General features: G+C 42.2%; 1 protein-coding gene across 1 annotated transcript; it reads right to left on the reverse strand.

The window, feature by feature from the left end:
- Window positions 1-423: 423 nt before the first annotated feature.
- Ska1 (spindle and kinetochore associated complex subunit 1) lies at window positions 424-17,256 on the reverse strand. The gene is made up of 7 exons (XM_045143834.1): window positions 17,141-17,256; window positions 14,998-15,093; window positions 10,723-10,847; window positions 8,867-8,964; window positions 5,602-5,739; window positions 2,110-2,279; window positions 424-1,415 (listed from the first exon to the last, which is right to left on the reverse strand). The coding sequence occupies exons 2-7, from the start codon at window positions 15,080-15,082 to the stop codon at window positions 1,267-1,269; spliced, it is 765 nt and encodes a 254-aa protein (XP_044999769.1). The 5' UTR covers window positions 15,083-15,093; window positions 17,141-17,256; the 3' UTR covers window positions 424-1,266.
- Window positions 17,257-18,374: the final 1,118 nt, after the last annotated feature.

An 18,374-nucleotide genomic window follows, 5' to 3' on the forward strand; every position in this document is an offset into this window, starting at 1 on the left:
AGCCTCCACTTAGACTGTAAGCCAAAACAGTACCTTCCCTCCCATCGGCTGTGTTGAGTCCTGCACCAGCCCCCATTCTGAAGCCAACTGCGAATTAGAAAAGATGCTCAGGAGCTAAAGAGACAGTTCAGTGCTTAGAGGTTCTTGCTTGTAAAACCTGCCCGATGGAGTTCAATTCTTTAGCCACCTGCATAAGCTGGATGCAAAACATTCACAAAGCCTCTGGTATTTGTTTGCAATGGCAAGAGGCCCTGGTGCACCAGCAACTGCATAATGCACGTGTGTACAAATAAATAAAGAGAATTAAATAAAGCTCTAAACAGCAAGAGATTTAAAGGGTCTTAAGAGCTGTGTCAGGAACCGGACGCACTGCCATCACTTACACATACAAGGGTTTAGAAGCTCTGAATAAAGAACCGGAACAAAGATGCAATATGTATTTATTATACAATCAGTGTCTAGATATATGTCATTACACTTCCATTACACAGCTGCTCCTTAAGGACACATGGGGAAGGCACATCAGTCAGCTGGCCAGGCTGCCTTCAAACCCACTTCTAAGAAACATGTTAAGTGTCTTTGATGGAATTATCTTTGGCCTTATCTTAACATTTCTTTCCCAGTGTCACATCTATACCCATGTCACTGAGGTCTACAGCACTGTCAGTACACACAAAGTAGACGTGAGTTCTATTCTGTGCCAGCACATACCCTTTATATGGCAGATGCTTAAATATCAGCTAAAAAGCAAGGAGCTTTAAAAATTAATTTTAAGTAAGCACACGTGGCAACGGGTTTCATTATTGCATTTGGATAGTCGTTACATTTTGTTCTAACTTGTCCCTCTCTCATTGCCCTCCCCTGTGTTTCCTAATCCCTTCTGGCTGGCTCCCAAACACTCCCCTCTTCTGTTTCCTGGTACATGTCCATTACCCTCTTTACCTCCTTCCTTAAGACCTCTTCCCTCTTGAGCCCCTTTCTAGTTCCACATATACACATTTATAAGCACACACATATGTAACTTCAAATCTAGGCTCTGCATATGAGAAAATATGCAGTATTTGTCTGAGTCTGGCTTATTTTGCTTAACATGATGGTTCCATTTCCATCTATTTTCCTAAAGGCAGTCAATTTTGAAAATGTATGTGCTTTACCCAAAAGAGGTTTTATTTCTATAAGAAACAAGACCAGGAAATTATATGTAATTAAACTATAAGACTAGCTTCTACACACTACTTCCAGTCAGTTCCAATGATCGCAAAGGCCTCAAGTTATGACATAGCGGGTAAGTCCTCCCCCTCGGGCCTCTGACAACCTCCGGCAATGTCGCAAAATATTCAGGATGACATGAAATCTCTTGTCAGGTTTCAAAGTCGTGAACTCCTTTATGTCAGCTTCCACTATGAAATAATGACCTGAAAATAAAGATATTAGTAATTATTTTCATGAGACCAACAACTTTCAATGTAAGTTTTCAAGGTATTAAATTGTGAGTGATAGTAATCATTCTTACTGCCCTAACTGAATCAAAGTGAAAAACTATTCTTCCTAAAATAACATTCTATCAGCTGTGTGCATGACATTTACTCCTGCATTTCAGCAAGGTATCAGGTCATTTACTGCTGATTACTTCTTGAACAACTTGCCTCTCCAGAGGCATTACGCAGTAGTGGATAACAGAACGGAACCCACAGCAACCCCTTCACTTAACTAGATGATCTTGAACAAGCTGAGCTCTCTTTGCCTAGTCCCTAGTCTACAAAACGGGCCAATGATATTGTGAGGACTAAGGTTTAGCATACTATGCGGCACATGGTAATGCTATATGAGCACAGCTGTCACCATCACTACTGTAACTTTCAGTACATTTCAGTACATTATCTGGCCGACACTGCAGCTATCTTGGGTACTGCTGTCCCAAGCACTGTGCCCTTGGCCTCCTCCTACTGTAACCACAAAAATGTCTCTAGCATGATAAATATCCACAGTAGGAAAAGTGCCCCTGGTATAAGGTTAACCCTCTAGATGTAGAATTTTCTAGAATCAGCTTTATTTCTCATGATCTTACCCCAAACAGTTGATATGTACTTGCGTATGCTGTCATTTTACCTTTAGTGTCCTTTGTTTCTTCATTAATAAACCTGTGGTACAGATTTCTATTCACAGAATTCATAGATGCTTTTGGTTGATGCATGATCTTGTATTTACTAGCTACTGCCTTGTTGATTTCTTTAATAACATCATTAATTTGACAATAGGTTAAACGAGATTTCATGTATCTATAAAAAAGACATGTAATTATTTTTAACTCGTCACACAAATTATTTTCTTGGAACAAATTAACAATTTTATACAGTGGTAGCACTATTCCTTAAGTACCCTTTATAAAAATAATTTTATGTCAGCTTCTAAATAGGCCACAAAGGTCAACAGCTGAAAAATTACAGATGGCAGCATGTACTGCCTAGCTTCCCTAATCACAAATGTATGCATTAATCTCTATTCTTTACATAAATGTCCTAAAACAGGAAGTAACCCAGATATCCTTCAACAGGTAAGAAGATAAATAAATTGTAATATAATAAAGCGATGCTATTTGGTGCTAACAAGGAATAAGGCACCAGGCTGGGGAGGTAGCTCACTGGGTCAAGTGTTGCCTGTACAAGGAAGAGGATCTGGGCTCCATCACAAAAGTACACACAGAAAAGGCCAGGCGTGGAGTGGCGCACTTAGAATCACAGCACTAGCTGGGCAGCCAGTCTAGCCTGATTCAGTGACTTCCAGACCAGTGAGAGACCCTGTCTCAAAAATGGTGGACAGAGGGCTGGAGAGATGGCTTAGCAGTTAAGGCACATGCCTACAAAGCTTAAGGACCCTGGTTCGATTCTCCAGGTCCCATGAAAGCCAGATGCACATGATAGCACATGTGTCTGGAGTTCATTTGCAGTGGTTAGAGGCCCTGGCGCACCCATGTCACTCTCTCCCTCTCTCTCTCTAATAAACAAAATACAAATATTGCCAGGTGTGGTGGTGCATGCCTTTAATCCCAGCACTCGGGAAGCAGAAATTGGAGGATTGCCGTGAGTTTGAGGCCACACTGAGACTCCATAGTGAATTCCAGGTCAGCCTGGGCTAGAGTGAGACCCTACCTCAAAAAAAAAAAAAAAAAACCACACACACACACACACACACACACACACACACACACACAAAATAAATAAATAAAAATATTTTTTAAAATGGTGGACAGGGCCAAGTGTGGAGGTGCACACCTTTAATCACAGCATTTGGGAGGCAGAGGTAGGAGGACTGCCTTGAGTTCAAGGCTAACCTGAGACTACATAGTGAATTCCATGTCAACCTAGCAAAGATGGCTCACTGATTAAGGCCCTTGCTGCAAAGTCCAAGGACCTGGGTTTGATTCCCCAGTACCCACATAAAGCCAGATGCTCAAGGTGGTATATGAATCTGGAGTTCGTCTGCAGTGGCTAGAGCTCCTGGCATGTCCATTTTCTCTTTCTATATGCCTCTCTCTCCCTCTAATAATTACATGAAATACATTTTAAAAATGCTTTTTAAGTGGTGGATGATACTTGATGAAGGACACTCAAGGTTGTTCTCTGGACTCCACACACTCATACAATGAAATGATTATCAAAGCCATGAGGATCTGCATCTACTGCATGGTTATAAAGAGGCAAGAGGCTAGATATTGTACCATTCCAACTATGTGGAATTCTGGAAATGGCAATGAGGTCAGTGTTGCCCAAGGCTTGGTGGGAGAGGCAGAGCGCTGGGCACATTGGAAAGTGAAATGATCGCGCACTCTGAACCCAGGGCTCTCCTCTCCTCCTAGGATCCTCTCCTCCTAGTGCTCCTGCCACCAAAAGAAGTGAGACTCAGCTACAACGCTATTTGTAATCACAAAATCAACCCAGATTCTCGCAAAGGAGTTTTGTTAAGGTCTTGCCCCAGCTTAGCAAGTACTACTCCCTGAGCTACCATCATGCCCAGACCTTTTCTGACTTTACTTTTGAGACAGGACCCCACTAAATTACACAGGCTGGCCTTAAACTTCCAATCCTCTTGCTTCAGCCACCCAAGCAGCCGGGATTACAAGTACATTCCACCTCATCTGTCGAGGGAATGCTTAAATTATAGAATAGCCACATGATGAAATATTACACAACTATTACAGTCCAAGTTTTTCATGATACTTTATGGAAAAAAGCTCATGATGTAAGAATGAGCAGGAGCTGGAAAGGTGGCTTAGCAGTAAAGGTACTTTCCTGCAAAACCTAAAGGCCTGAGTTCGATTCATTGCTTAGTACCCACACAAAGCCAGATGCACAAAGCGGTGCATACATCTGAAGTTTGTTTGTAGTGTCAGGAAGCCCTGAAATGCCCATTCTCGTGTGTTCTCTCTCTTTCAAAAAAAATATATATTTAATAAAATAAAAAATAAGCAAAGTAAATTTACAACTACATTGTAATAACTACCAAAATTTGGTATTTTGTATTTGTAATTAAATAAAATCTGGAAATACACTATCTTACCTGAGTGGCAGAATTAAAAATGAGTTTATTTTATGACAATAAATATTTTATAACAAACTTTGTTTGTAATAAACTTAATAAGATACATAAAAATATATAAAACTTAGAGATTAGGCCAAGCCCTGAAATCATGAGTTTAAGAACATGGACTTCAACTAGCTCCCATTGCTGTCACTGATAAAAATAGAGACGACCTCTCGCCAGGAGAGGCGGCTCGTGAGCTTTACTCCGGTGTCCTGCGAGTGATCCAGTGCTTAGAGCACAGCACTCAGACAACTATGTGCAAGGCACAAAGGAAACCAAACACACTCTCTCCTCTCAAATCTACACAGCACATCTTTACAACTACAGCAGCACCAGGCTGCTTCCCAGAGGCAGTAGAGAGAATCTCTATCACAGGTTCCAGGGGAAAAAAAAGATCTAAGCAACAAACAGACCCACCTGTAGACCTCTACAAAAGCAAGTCCTATACCTAAACAAAAAACATATTTAAAACATTTCAAGCCGGGCGTGATGGCGCACGCCTTTAATCCCAGCACTCGGGAGGCAGAGGTAGGAGGATTGCCATGAGTTCAAGGCCTCCCTGAGATGACAGAGTTAATTCCAGGTCAGCCTGGACGAGAGTGAGACCCTACCTCGAAAAACCAAAAAAAAAAAAAAAAAAAAATTTCAATAAGAAATTTCCTACCTTTTCACAGTATAATGCAAAACTCTTTCAGAAAAGATCGGTATTTCAACATAGCACATGACAAATTACTATCATCAAGCTTTATGATTTAAAAATTGTCTATGTTGATTAGCAAAGGGCTGAACATTTAATTTAATTTAATAAATTTAACATTTAATCTCCTTCAAGAGGCTGGGAAGATGGCTCAGCAATTATTTGCTTGCAAAGCCTTCCAGTTGGGGATTTAATTCCGAAACTACTGATGCAAACCTAATGTAAGCATCGGTGTTTGTTTACAGTGGCAAGAAACCCCTGGCACGCTCATAAACACACACATGCAAATAAATTCAAAACAAAAATCTATTTTCAGCACTTACGCTGGCACACCATTGAACTCATCAGTAGTTATAAATGGCATTTCTTTAATAATTCTTTGTTCTTTTGAGGGTTTCTTTGCTGGTACAGGTTCTTCAACTTTGACTGGTTCTTGAAGGTTACGTTCTGATTCATTAACCCTACAGAGCAGATATACATATATAAAGGTAATTGTCAGAACTTAGAAGCATATTAGAAATTTTTTGAACTGAAACAAAGATCTTAAATACAGGACACATTCTGGTTTGATTATTTTATAGCCAACTTTTCTTTTTATCCCTACTCCTTCATGAATCATTAGCAATGTGGCTAATGTGGCTTTAGTCACCACATATGTGTGTGTGTGTGTGTGTGTGTACACATACATACATACATACATACATACATACATACATATACATCTCCACACATTTCCACTGCTTTCTTATTGGTTTCTCAAAGTCAATATGTATGAAGTTGAATTATCTTAACCCCTAAATAGCTTCTTTTCATGATTTCCCCAGTTCTGAACCTGGAATGAGTCATTTTATTCCAGTGCATTCTGTTGGTTGTTCATATCTGTCACTATGACTGAGACTCATTTTGACTCATTTTAGTTGACAGTGACGAGTGTGGGTCACATCTGAATCCAGTCTGCCTAACACAGTTCCTGCCTCTAATACAAGAAACTGTAGATCCAACACAGAAGCAAGCAAAGAGAATCTCTAGATAGACAAGAGAAGTCAAGACAACAGCTAAACACCAGATCCAGAAGGCAACTAGGCCTGGTATGGGCTGTTAATATATTCTGGAAATACTCTACTTGTCAGTGCAGTAAAACAAGTCAGAATTACAATAAGGGCTATAAATATGGCTCAATGGATAAAATGCTTGTGGCACAAGCTTGAGGACCTGACTTTGAATCCACAGAACCCATATAAAATACCAAAGGTGGTGGCATGTGCCTGCAATCCCAGCCCTGGGGAAGTGGAGACAAGAAATTCCCCAGGGTTTGCCAACTAGCTTGTCTAGCCTAATCAGCAAGTTGTGGGTTCAATGAAAAACCCTCATCTCCATGGCTCAATCACTAAAGATGCTTGCAAACAAGCCTGCCAACCAGAGTTCATTTCCCCAGCATCCACCTAGAGCCAGAGGCAAAATGACATGAGTGTCTGTATCCCAGTGAGACAAACAGCAATGAGAGACAGAGTCAGGAGAATCTGGAAGCTTATGGTCAGCTAGACTGGTGCACATACAACAGGGAAAAAAAAGAAAGAAGTGGGGAGACCCTGTCTCAAAGGAGGCAGAAGGACAAACACCCTGAGGTCCCAAAGTTGTCTTCTGACCTCCACATGTGCATGCCCACACACATACACACACATAAAAATTAAAGGGAAAAGAAAAGATGGAAAGTGAAGAGGAAGATACAGAAGTCAGCTCCTGGCCTCCATCCACACACATTCACCCACATGTGCATTCCACATGCATATACTCAAAAGAATTACAGGAAGAACATGGACAATGTGATGGTTCCGCCTCCTTTTGTGACTCCATCATACCATTGGCTGGCTCTTTGCTGAACATGAATCTTAGGCACTTCTGGATTTTCCCAGTCATGTGCTAAACGAGCACCCAAGCACTCCTGGAGGCCCCACAGAGCTGTAGCAAGCAGTCCCTCCAGAAAGGCTCTGTGTGACCTGGCCAAGTGCAGAAGGTAGGCGACAGGGAGCTCCTGGGCTGCTAGCTATAATCCTGACAATATAAGTGTTCCATAGCAGTCACTCATGACCATGCTCCCTAATGACTTGTAGGGAAATCCCAACCCCCAGGTCACATGCACAGGGCGCTCGAGCTTTTGCTTCTAGAGGCCACCAACCACCAGCAGTAATAGGGATCCTTGTCTAGCAGGAGTGGTGTGTGTCCTTCAGTCTTTCGAGTTGAAGCAATATGCTGTATATAGAAGCACACATGCAAAGGCCGCATTATTCTTAAGGATAGAATAGCAATTACATCTGTGACAGGAGAAAGGTTTTCATCCAGAGTGCTTAACATACTTGCAATGTACTTTAATCTGACCAGTAGATACATAGATACTTGCTTATTATTCAATTTGTACAGGTAATAGCTTAATCACTTTTCTGCTGTGTATGACAAATTTTTAAAATGAAGTTAGCCACGGACTGTTTTTTAATCTACTAGAAATAAAATTTTGGTGGCATAGGAGTGGAGAAATACTGCAAAGATAAAACACACAACCTCCCAAATCAGAGAGCAAAATGTGATGAGCCAGGCAAGGAGAGCAAGAAAGAGACAAAATCCAGAGACAAAATGGACAGGTAACGGCTAAGAGAGGAAGAAATGGTGAAGATGTCCAGTCCCTGCATAGGCAACACAAGTAGATAACAAAAGCCAGAGAGTACAGCCTTAGACCTGCAAAGTTTGAGAAGAAACCAGCTCCCTGATTTAGATTCCCAGCAGCCATGAGAGCATCAGAATTAGAGGTCAAGGCTGCAGCAGGACACAGGAGTGCACTGCAGTGGCTAAGGGAGAGGGGTAGGGCACAGCTGAGAGGTGCGGGATGAGAGCTAAGGAAACAGCAGCAGAATCAAGGCAAACAGCTAAGTCTGCAAAGCAGGCACAGCTCAGGAGAGTTCTGAGCACTCTGCATCCTGCAAGCCATCAGTTTCTCAGGAGAGGTGGTGACAACAGCTGGAAGCCAGCCACAAGAGCCTCTGGGAGAACAGCAAGCAAACACACTGTCAGGCCAGGCCAGGGGGACGCAAACTAGAGAGGGACGACCAAGTTGATCACTCCTTTGACTTTTTCAGAATCTCTTCAGCTTATTCTTATCCTAAGGCAGTGTGGGTTCCCTGGTGGCCAATTGTGCTCACAGAGGGCAAAATCTTAATGATGTTTGGAGACCTTCACTGTCACAACCTGGTGAGGAGAAAGAATGAGATTGGTGTCTAGAGGAAGGAGACAGAGAATGCTGATAAAATAAACACCCTATTCTCATAACAGAGAACTTTCTGGCAAGCTCCAAGGCAAAGAATGAACAAGTGGGAAGTGTGTGCAGGAAGTATTGCTTGGGGTAAGAAAGTGTTTTCCTTAGAGACACAGGATGAGGACACTGGTAAGGACAGGCGAAATATTGTTTCTAGTACAGGAGACAAAACACTAAATAACCATTGGCAAACACGTCAAGTATACACCAGAGCACATGACTTTGAGACTCTGTGTTCCTAAGCTTATAGATCCAGATAGCAAGAATAACACAAATATACACACAAGCTCTGGGTTGCTGCTACTTGAGGCAAATGGGAAGGAATGTTGTCTTTGAGATGTTCCACATCTTTGAAATCTTCTTCAAGAGAGTCACAGAGCTCCTAAAATGTAAAAAATGCTCGTGAGCAAAACTTTCCTGCACATGTTACAAGACATCAAGATACCAAGACCATGAACCATAGTGAGGCCCTGTGAGTGCCAAACATGAACACTGAAGCAAAAAAAAAAAAAAAAAAAAGCACTAAACACAGCAATCTGAAAAGAAAGAAAAGAGTGTAGTATAGCTTGTTGCTCAGTGTGCAGCACTTACCAACTCTGTACAAGGACCAGGCTTTAATCCCCAACCTAGCAAAGAGGAGAAACTAAAACAAACAAAAAAACCTCTGGCTTCTAGAGCTGCTTTGATGGTGATATCACATTTTTCTCCACTGGATTTTTTCTTTCTCTCAAAAACAAAAGCACTGTAATCACATTCCCACCACGAAGTAGGGGTGAGGTGTAAGTCTTTCCCAAACACTTTACCCTTGGGAGGTAGCTAAGAAATAGATGAAAAAATGGTGCTTTTCATTCTGGTAAATTGCTCTCCTTGAGTGAGCCACACTCCCCATGCACGACAGCATGAGGATGGTAATGCCAACCAGACAACAAGCACAAGATGGTGCATGGCATGATTTCCATGCCAACGTTCATATGCTGAAGCTTCCTCATTACCATAACTGGTTTCTCAGTTTTAAGGTTTGTTCGCCCTTTTGTCTTTTTTGTCTTGGTTTTTATTTGAACACTAGAACTTGAGGCAATAAAATCCTACAAATTTTAATAAGGAGAATATCTTTGGATTCCTGGTGCCTGGCTCCCAATCATAACATGAGTGGAAATTCTAAATAGCCTTTGGTTCTCAGTTGAACATTCTAGGCTCACATCCAACCCTGGGTGCTCTCAGGTTAGAGCTCAAATACCAATAATGGCTTCCATTTTGAATTTATGAAATCATCCTTTGGAAAATTAAATTATGTCCATGGACACTACTTTCCTTTTGACTAAGTACATCAGGCACAACCTAGCACTGAAACGTCTTCACAGATCTTAAGGTCTTTGGGCTAACTGGGACCACAGAGGCTACCTTATGCAATCTCAGTGAACAAACACTTCAGTGGCTCCACAGCAATATGAGGTAACCGTGGTCCAGACTGAGCACCTTCCTCACTGGGAAGTAATAAGCATTTCTATTACCTGCAGTCAGTTCGAAGTTTTACTTGAACAAAATATGTATGTGAGTGAGACTCGGGCTTCTCCTTACTGACAAATCACCATATTTTATAAAAAACATAGAAATGCAGAAGCACAAGTGCTAAGAAACAGTACAGTAGTATTATTAATTTTATTTATTTATGTATTTATTTATTTTTACATGGGTTTGGGCGATCTGAACTCAGGTCCTTGGGCTTGCATGGTAAGCACTTTACTGGCTCAGCCATGGCCCCAGCCCCCAGTATTACTTTTCAAAGAGGATTCTGGAGCCTCCAGAAGTAAGCTTTCTCGAGGTGTCAGACAGTACCAAGGACAGCCAAGGTACAAATCCACATCTCAGCTGGGCAGATGTTCTTTACTCATCACTCTCCCAGGGCATCATCATCTGTTTACATTACACCGACCAAGGCTTACTCTGAAACCCTCCTTTTCAGTTCAGGAAAGAAGTAGCTATGGAACTCTAAATACAAATAGCACTCTATACACTAATAACTTACAAAGCTAAGAACATGACACAGAATCCTAATAAACTACCTGGTGATTAAGGAGTTGTATGTATTGCCTTTTATAATGGTGTTTGCTTGTTTTTTTCCCCATTAGAAAAGGATTACCTTCAATGAAGCGTTGGTTTGTTCTTGATACTGGATTTCCAATTCAAATTCATTTAGAAGTTCATTTACTATAATGATTTCAGCTCCTATTTTACTTAATATATTCCTCAAGGCAGGTTCCTGGCCTGTAATAAACAAAAAATAAAGTAGAAAATAAAGTACATAACAAAATATTTAAGTACCTATGTCCCTAGGGCAGGAAGTCATGCCTTAGATAGCTGCCCTGGAGAAAGGACTGCAGTGTCAGGCCTCGGAGCCGTCTCCACTGATACCCTTAAGCCTTTTGTTTTGTTTTCTGTGAAAGGCTCTGGCTAGACAGTAGCCCAGGCTGCTCTTGAACTTACAATCCTCCTGCCTCAATCTCCTGAGTGCACAAATTACATAGTGTGCCACCATGCTGGGCTTAAGCCTCATTTCGTAGAAGTATGGAGAAAAGGAAGAGTGAGATAAGTAATAAAGTGTTTCCTGCAGCTTTGATTTCATGCAAATTCCTTCACTATAGAATAAACACCCTTCCATATGCCTAGCTGAGAAAGGGTTGACATAAAAAGGGACCCACAGACCTCCACGTAGGATGTGTGAACAGATGTCATAATAAGTCCAGCCAGTGTGGTGTGAAGGAATTCTGCAAAGGAGGCTGCCAGCCTCACGGCTTAATGGTGGACAAGATCCAAGACTTTTTGGGGCTTCAAAACACAGGGCATTAGAAATGAGAATCTCAAATGAGTCCTGTACCCCACTTCAGAGTATAAGGTGTCAGCAATAGTGCAATCTGAAAAACTGCAATTGCAGGGTGATCAGCTTATGTTTGGGACTATCCTTAAGTTATGTGTGTGTTTGGATGTAGAACTGCAGACAGGGTTGTTCTTGTTTGAAATTTGTAACATTGGTTTGAAATTCATATTTATATCATCCACACTATTCAAAACACCCAGGTGGAAACAGTAATATTAAAAAAAAAAAAGAAGGTAACTACAACATCTGTGCTAAGTCTAATTTCAGAGGGCTAGATAGCCAGTTGGACACAGTATCTCTTTCTTGAACCCTGGTATCCCAAATAACTTCTAGTCACCTACATTTTAGGACCTTCTTTACTGATTTGCCATAATTTAACCAACTTAGCAAGTCCATACTTGATAGTAGAGTAGGCATCTAGTGAATTACAGCAGCTGCACCAGCAGACAAAACACGAGGCTTTACTAACAGGCTGTGAACACAGACAAATTATCATTCTTATCTAAAAAATGACAATTTCCCAGTGTAAGTGTGACTGGTCTAGCCAGCCCTCATGCTTAAGTAGGGTTATTTGAGTTTAATTTTATAGATATACAAATTATATCCATTTACCTAATATTAATCCCTCATTAAGAGAAGTTAAACAAAGCTAGTTATTAAAGAGGCTGGGCATGGTAGCTTATGTCTATAATCTCAGCACTCTAGAGGCTGAGGTAGGAGGACAGCAGTGAGTTCAAGGCCAGCCTGGGCTTCAGAGTTAAGATCCAGGTTAGCCTGGCCTAACGTGACATCCTGCCTTGAAACAAAGTTCACTCAATTCCTTTGCCAGAATGAACAATACCTAAATATCTGTACACCAAAAAATAAATTAGGGGCCTGGGGCAATGGCTCAATGGTTTGCTTGTAAACCCTTGGCAGCCTGGGTTCAATTCCCCAGTACCCACATAAAGCCAGATGCACTAAATGTTGGATGCATCTGGAGTTTGTAGTGAAAAGAGGCCCTGGCACACCCATCCTCTCAATATCTCGTTCTCTCTTTCTTTGCGTAAAAACAAATATATATATATATATATATATATATATATATATATATATATATATATATTTTAATTGAAAGAAAAAGTCTAGGTTGGAGAAATGGCTCAGTTGTTAAAAGGTGCTTGTTTGGAAAGCCTAGGTTCAATTCTCCAAACCCACATAAGTCAGATGCACAAAGTGGTGCATGTGTCAAGTTCACTGGCAGTAACAGGAGGCCCTGAAGTACCTATTCTCTCTTCTTCTCTCTTGGTTTCAAATAAGTTGGTTTTGTTTTTTTTAAAGTCTGGGGCTGGGAAGAAGACTCATCAGTTAAAGGAACTTGTTTCCAAAGCCTGTTAGTTGTAGATTCAATGCCTCAGTATCTATATAAATCATGTGTCTGGAATTCATTTGCAAAGCAAGAAAACTTGGCATGTCACAGCACACATGCAAATAAATGATGCTTTAAAAAATTTTTTTGTTGTTTATTTATTTGAAAACGACAGATAGAGAAAAAGGCAGATAGAGAGAGAGAGAGAGAATGGGCACGCCAGGGCCTCCAGCCACTGCAAACGAACTCCAGACGTGTACGCCCACTTGTGCATCTGGCTAACATGGGTCCTGAGGAATAAAGCCTCGAACCGGGGTCCTCAGACTTCACAGGTAAGCGCTTAACCACTAAGCCATCTCTCCAGTCCTGATGCTTTTTTTTTTTTTAATCTAAGAGTTCTTTCTAGTCGTCCCCCCCCCCCCCAACCAGGGTAGGGTCTCCCTTTAGCCCAGGCTGACCTGGAATTCACTATGTAGTCTCAGGATGGGCTCAAACTCATGGCAATCATCCTACCTCTACCTCCCGAGTACTGGGATTAAGTCTTTTAAAAGTATTTTGTCAGGCGTGGTGGCGCACACCCTTAATCCCAGCACTTGGGAGGCAAAGATAGGAGGATCGCTGTGAGTTCAGGGTCACCCTGAGACTACATAGTAAATTCCAGGTCAGCCTGGACCAGAGTGAGACCCTACCTCGGGGGGTGGGGAGGAGTATTTTATTTACTTATTTGAGAGAAATAAGTAGAGAAAGAAAGAATTGGCACACCAGGGCCTCTAGCCACTGGAAACAAACTCCAGATGCATGTGTCACCTTGTGCATCTGACTTACATGGGTAATGGAGAAATGAACTTGAGTATTTAGGCTTTGTGTGCACATTCCTTAGCTGCTAAGCCATCTCTCCAGTCCTTGATTTTTTTTTTTTCAATAAAACTGACAGAAAAGTAGAGCACTGCACTGGGAACTCAGACTCAGAAACGGTCACCCTCCTCATGCACTGTGTGAGCTAGGCAAGCCAGTCGGTTGCCTCAGTTGTGAAATGGGCGGCGGCACTAAGCTGAGTCAACAGGGCACCTGACTTTAACTTTCTACAGAATAAGTGAACCATAAAGCATAAAACGTATAATGCTCCATTATTAGAAATTCTCAAAAAAGCACTAAAATTGCCAAATTCCTAGAAGGAATACCTACTATAATCTCATATTTAAAAAAAAAAAAGAAACCACCACAAAACCTTAAGCTATCAATTCATAATACAAATTACAGGAGAAAATACATCCCAATCCTTCCAGCAGCCAGGAGTGGTGGCCTTTAATCCCTGTACTCTAATGGCTGAGGTAGGAGGGTCACTGTGAGTTCCAGGTCAGCCTGGGATACAGAAGAGTGAGACCTTGCCTCAAAACAACAACAAAAACCAGAATTATTGTAGACAGGGTCAAGGAACACTGTTAAAACACTTTAGGCCTGACGAGGATAACCCACTTCTCTGGACTGTCATCATCCTTTTTTCTCTTTGTCAAAATATATTAAAGACAGTTGTGACCTCAAATGTATGGATGCTTAAACAATAAACTTCATTTTCAGTGATTGGTTTTACAGTGAGATTCAGAAATAAGCTTCCTGGGCACTGGAGAAATGGCTTAGTGTTTAAGACGTTTGCCTGCAAAGCCAAAGGACCCAGGTTCAATTCCCTAGGACCCATGTAAGGCAGGTGCATAAGAGGCACATGCATCTGGAGTTCACTTGCAGTATCTGGAGGCCCTGGCACGCCCATTCATCCCCCTCCCCCACACCTGCTTGCAAATAGATAAATAAAATTAAAAAAGAAAGAAAGAAAAAAAGAAGCTTCCTTCACAGCAGGGTGAGAATGGATTATGGGCTACTTCCACGTCTCCCAATCTTTTCCACCTCAGTTCTTTTTCTTTTATAAACTTAACTCTAGAACCATGGATGCCTTTAATCTTACCATTGGCCTACATGTCTCAGAAAAGAAATAGAAAACAAAGCAAAAGAAAATTCAGCTCACTATTTAATGTATGCTCTATAATATTCAAGCTGACACTGGAGTGCCTTGAAAAATCACTGTTCAGAATCTATAATCACCTAAGAGGCATTCACATAACCAGGCATAGATAGTCAAAGTGGAACAATAATCAAGATGTTACCTTGTGTACAAAAAGTCAGGGCATTGTACTTACCAAGATTTCTTAATGACAGAGTTTTCTTAATGTTGCCAATCTTTTCATTAACATGAGAACATAATTGTTCCAGATCTGAAGCCATCTTTTCAGTGTCTGAATAAGAAACAGAACATACATGTTTAAAAAAAGTAAAACTTGGAGCTGGAGTGATGGCTTAGCAGTTAAGGTATTTGCCTTACAAGTCTAAGGACCCTGGCTCAATTCCCCAAGACCCACATAAGCCAGATGCACAAGATGGCACATGTGTCTGCAGTTCATTTGCAGCGGCTGAAGGCCCTGGCACCCCCATTCTTTAAAAAGAGAAAAAAAAAATTAATTGGAAAAAAAAGTTAAGAAAAGCCTAGCAAATGTCTGTTCATTTTCAAATCCCAAACTGGTAAACATCGAGTAAATCCCATTTCTTCACTGTATTTTTATTTATTTGAGAAGGGGGGGCAGGGAGAGGGAAAGAATGGGCTCATCAGGGCCCTCAGCCACTGCAAATGACTACAGATTTTATAGGAATTAATGAGTCAATGAGAATAATTAGGCAAAATCCACTTCAGAGAGAGAGAGCCTTTATTCGTCCGCAGACCTCTGCTGTCTAATGCCAAAAACCTGACAGAGGCCCTGAATGAAGACTGTGCTGGACTTATCCGCCTTTTATAGTTGCTTGTCCGAATTCTCCCACACTTAGAGGGAGCAGAGATTTCCATCTGTGAGTGCAGGGTTCTGTCAAATAAGGTTACTACAGACAGCTGTCTCCTGAGATAAGGTAGTTATGTACTGTCCAAAAGGTCAGGCTCAGAGTCACAGAATTCTTACTGGCTACCATCAGAGGAATCTCCCCCCCCCTGCAGTTTCAGAGGAGGGAAGAGCAACATCTATCTCCAGTGAAAGTCCCAGGTACATTTATATTTCTCATAGATACATTGATTATATTCCATCTACACTTATATAAGCTATAAACATTAAATATATGGCATTCCTTCAATACAGATGCATGTGCCACCATGTGCACCTGGCTTACATGGGTCCTGAGGAATCCAACTGCGATCCTTTAGCTTTGCAGGCAAGCACCTTAATCATCTCTCCAGCTCCAAATCCCATTCCATGGAGCAATTGTTTTCTGTTCTACAGAATTCAGTTTCTAACCAAAGCACAGTACTGATATGTCTTGGAAGTCTGTGCAGTCGGTGGGTCTCAAAACAAAGCAGCTGACAGAAAGCTGGAAGAAGCCATTCTACATGTAGTTCAATGGGAGAAAGAGATACCACCAGTGAAGATACTCAACAGTGGACACTGCAAGCCTTATAATTGGACAGCCAGCCCAAATGAGCCAACAGGTACAATAGTGGAACGTCTGTCATGGTGGAAACCAACTGCCCTCCAATTGAACTGGAGGCCCACTCCATGGGGGAAACACATCCTTGATACTGAAAACTTAAAACAGGGATAGTCATGAGCCCTAGGGGTGTAATATCTACTGATGTCTGGAAAACTGTATATACTATGCTTATCAAACTGCCCAGTAAGCACTTCTCTTAATATTTATACCCTTATATTAATACTACTCTCATTTTGGGTAGAGAATCTTCTCTTTTCAGATGGCAGTGACCTTGGGATGACTCAGAAGGTATCATAGTGCTGGAAAGAAGTGACTGGAGTACTGAGTAACATCTCGATCACACCTTTCAAGGCTCAGGGTCTAATGCAGAAGAGGTAGCGGAAAGAATATAAGAGCCAAAGGAAGGGTAGGACTCCTTACAACATGCTCCCCCAGACACAAAATGGCCTGGATATCCATGACCTCACAGTCCCTGACACTACCTACCCAAGACCATCATAAGAGGAGGAAAAGACCATGACATCAAAATAAAACAGAGACTGATTGAGATGAGGAGGGGATTATGATGGATGATGGAGTACGGAATTTCAAAGGGGAAAGGGGTGGGAGGGTATTACCATGGGATACTTTTTATAATCATGGAAAATGTTAATAAAAATTGAAAAGATGAAAAAAAAAAAAAAAAGCAAACACCTTCCGCGACTTGTGGTGGGAGGGACGGGGGCTTCATGGCTTGGGTGGCAGAGAGAGGCAGAGAAGGAGGCAGGTGAAGAGGGGCCGAGAATCCCTCCGGCGAGGCCCTGCGCGCCCTACCTGCGGAGCGATGCTCGGCTGCGTACGAGCCCGCGAACACCGACACCAGAGCCCCAGCCTGCGGGGGCCGGAGCAGAGACCCCACTTGCTGCCACCCCGCCTGAAACGCGAGGAGGCGGAATTCAGCGGCGGAAGTGAAATTCAAACTGCCCGCCCGACCTAAAGCCGCGCAGGCGCACAAGTACGTTCCCAAACACGCAGGCGCGACGACTGCGCCCATTTCCATTCGCCCAGGCCGCTGACGGACGGGGCGGGGGCGGGCCCGGAGGCGGGGCCGCGGAGGACACGCGGGAACATCCAGCGTTGACCGCCGCCCCCTAGCGGGCGCCTGGTGAAACACGGAAGCGCGAGCAGCGGTTTCTGGAAAGTTGCAGCTCGGTCCCCAGCGTCAGCGTTGACAGTTGTCACATCTATGAAATCAGGCCCTCAGAAGGTCAAGCAGGCTCTGCATGTTGTCGTTTTAAATATCCAGATAATTCCAAAAAAGCAGCCAACCTGGTGAGCTGACTCCTGTCTCTGTGGGGCTTATGGTCTCTATAATGGGAGATACAAATATTGAATTTTTAAAAAATTTATTGAGCCGGGCATGGTGGCAAGCCTTCAATACAAGCACTCGGGAGGCAGAGGATCACTGTAAATTCAAGGCCAGCCTGAGACTGCATAGTGAATTCCAGGCCAGACTGGGCTACAGCAATACCCTACCTTGAAAACCAAAATAATAAAATAAAAATTTAAAAAGCCATAGCTTAGAAGTCTATAGACCCTTAGACCCTACCGGGTCTTTGGCTAAATGGAGATGTGATGCAGGTCAAAAAGCCTTCTAAATGTATGTGTTTATGCCCTTTGATTAATGCTATCTTTCTTAGTTTAGAGAACCTGTTCTCTACAGATGGCAGGGAGTACCAGGGAGACTAAGACCATCAGAATGACAAGAAGAGAAAGCTGAATGTCTGGCACTGAACAAGTCATTTCTATCATACCCATTATTTTTTTAAGGTTTTATTTGTTTATTTGCAAGGAAAGAGAGAGAATGAGTGGGTGTGCCAGGGCCTCTAGCCATTGCAAACAAATTCCAGATGCATGTACCATTTTGTGCATCTGGTTTTACATGGGTACTGGGGAACTGAACCCAGGTCATCAGACATTGCAGGCAAGTGCCTTCACCAGTAAGCCATCTCTCCAGCCCACTGGCAAGATTTCTAACACACCCTCCAAGGCTCAGGGAACACTGCAA

This window comes from Jaculus jaculus, chromosome 2, assembly GCF_020740685.1.
Source record: "Jaculus jaculus isolate mJacJac1 chromosome 2, mJacJac1.mat.Y.cur, whole genome shotgun sequence".
Classification (NCBI taxonomy): Eukaryota; Metazoa; Chordata; class Mammalia; order Rodentia; family Dipodidae; genus Jaculus; species Jaculus jaculus.

Excerpts from the sequence above, each read along its gene's own strand:
- Ska1 (XM_045143834.1), bottom strand. The coding sequence starts at position 15,082 with ATGGCTTCAGATCTGGAACAATTATGTTCTCATGTTAATGAAAAGATT. Across the intron at positions 8,965-10,722 it reads AAACCAACGCTTCATTGAAG|GAGCTCTGTGACTCTCTTGA; the intron begins GTAATCCTTTTC and ends TTTACATTTTAG. Across the intron at positions 5,740-8,866 it reads GTAGCAGCAACCCAGAGCTT|GGTTAATGAATCAGAACGTA; the intron begins GTGTGTATATTT and ends TCTGCTCTGTAG.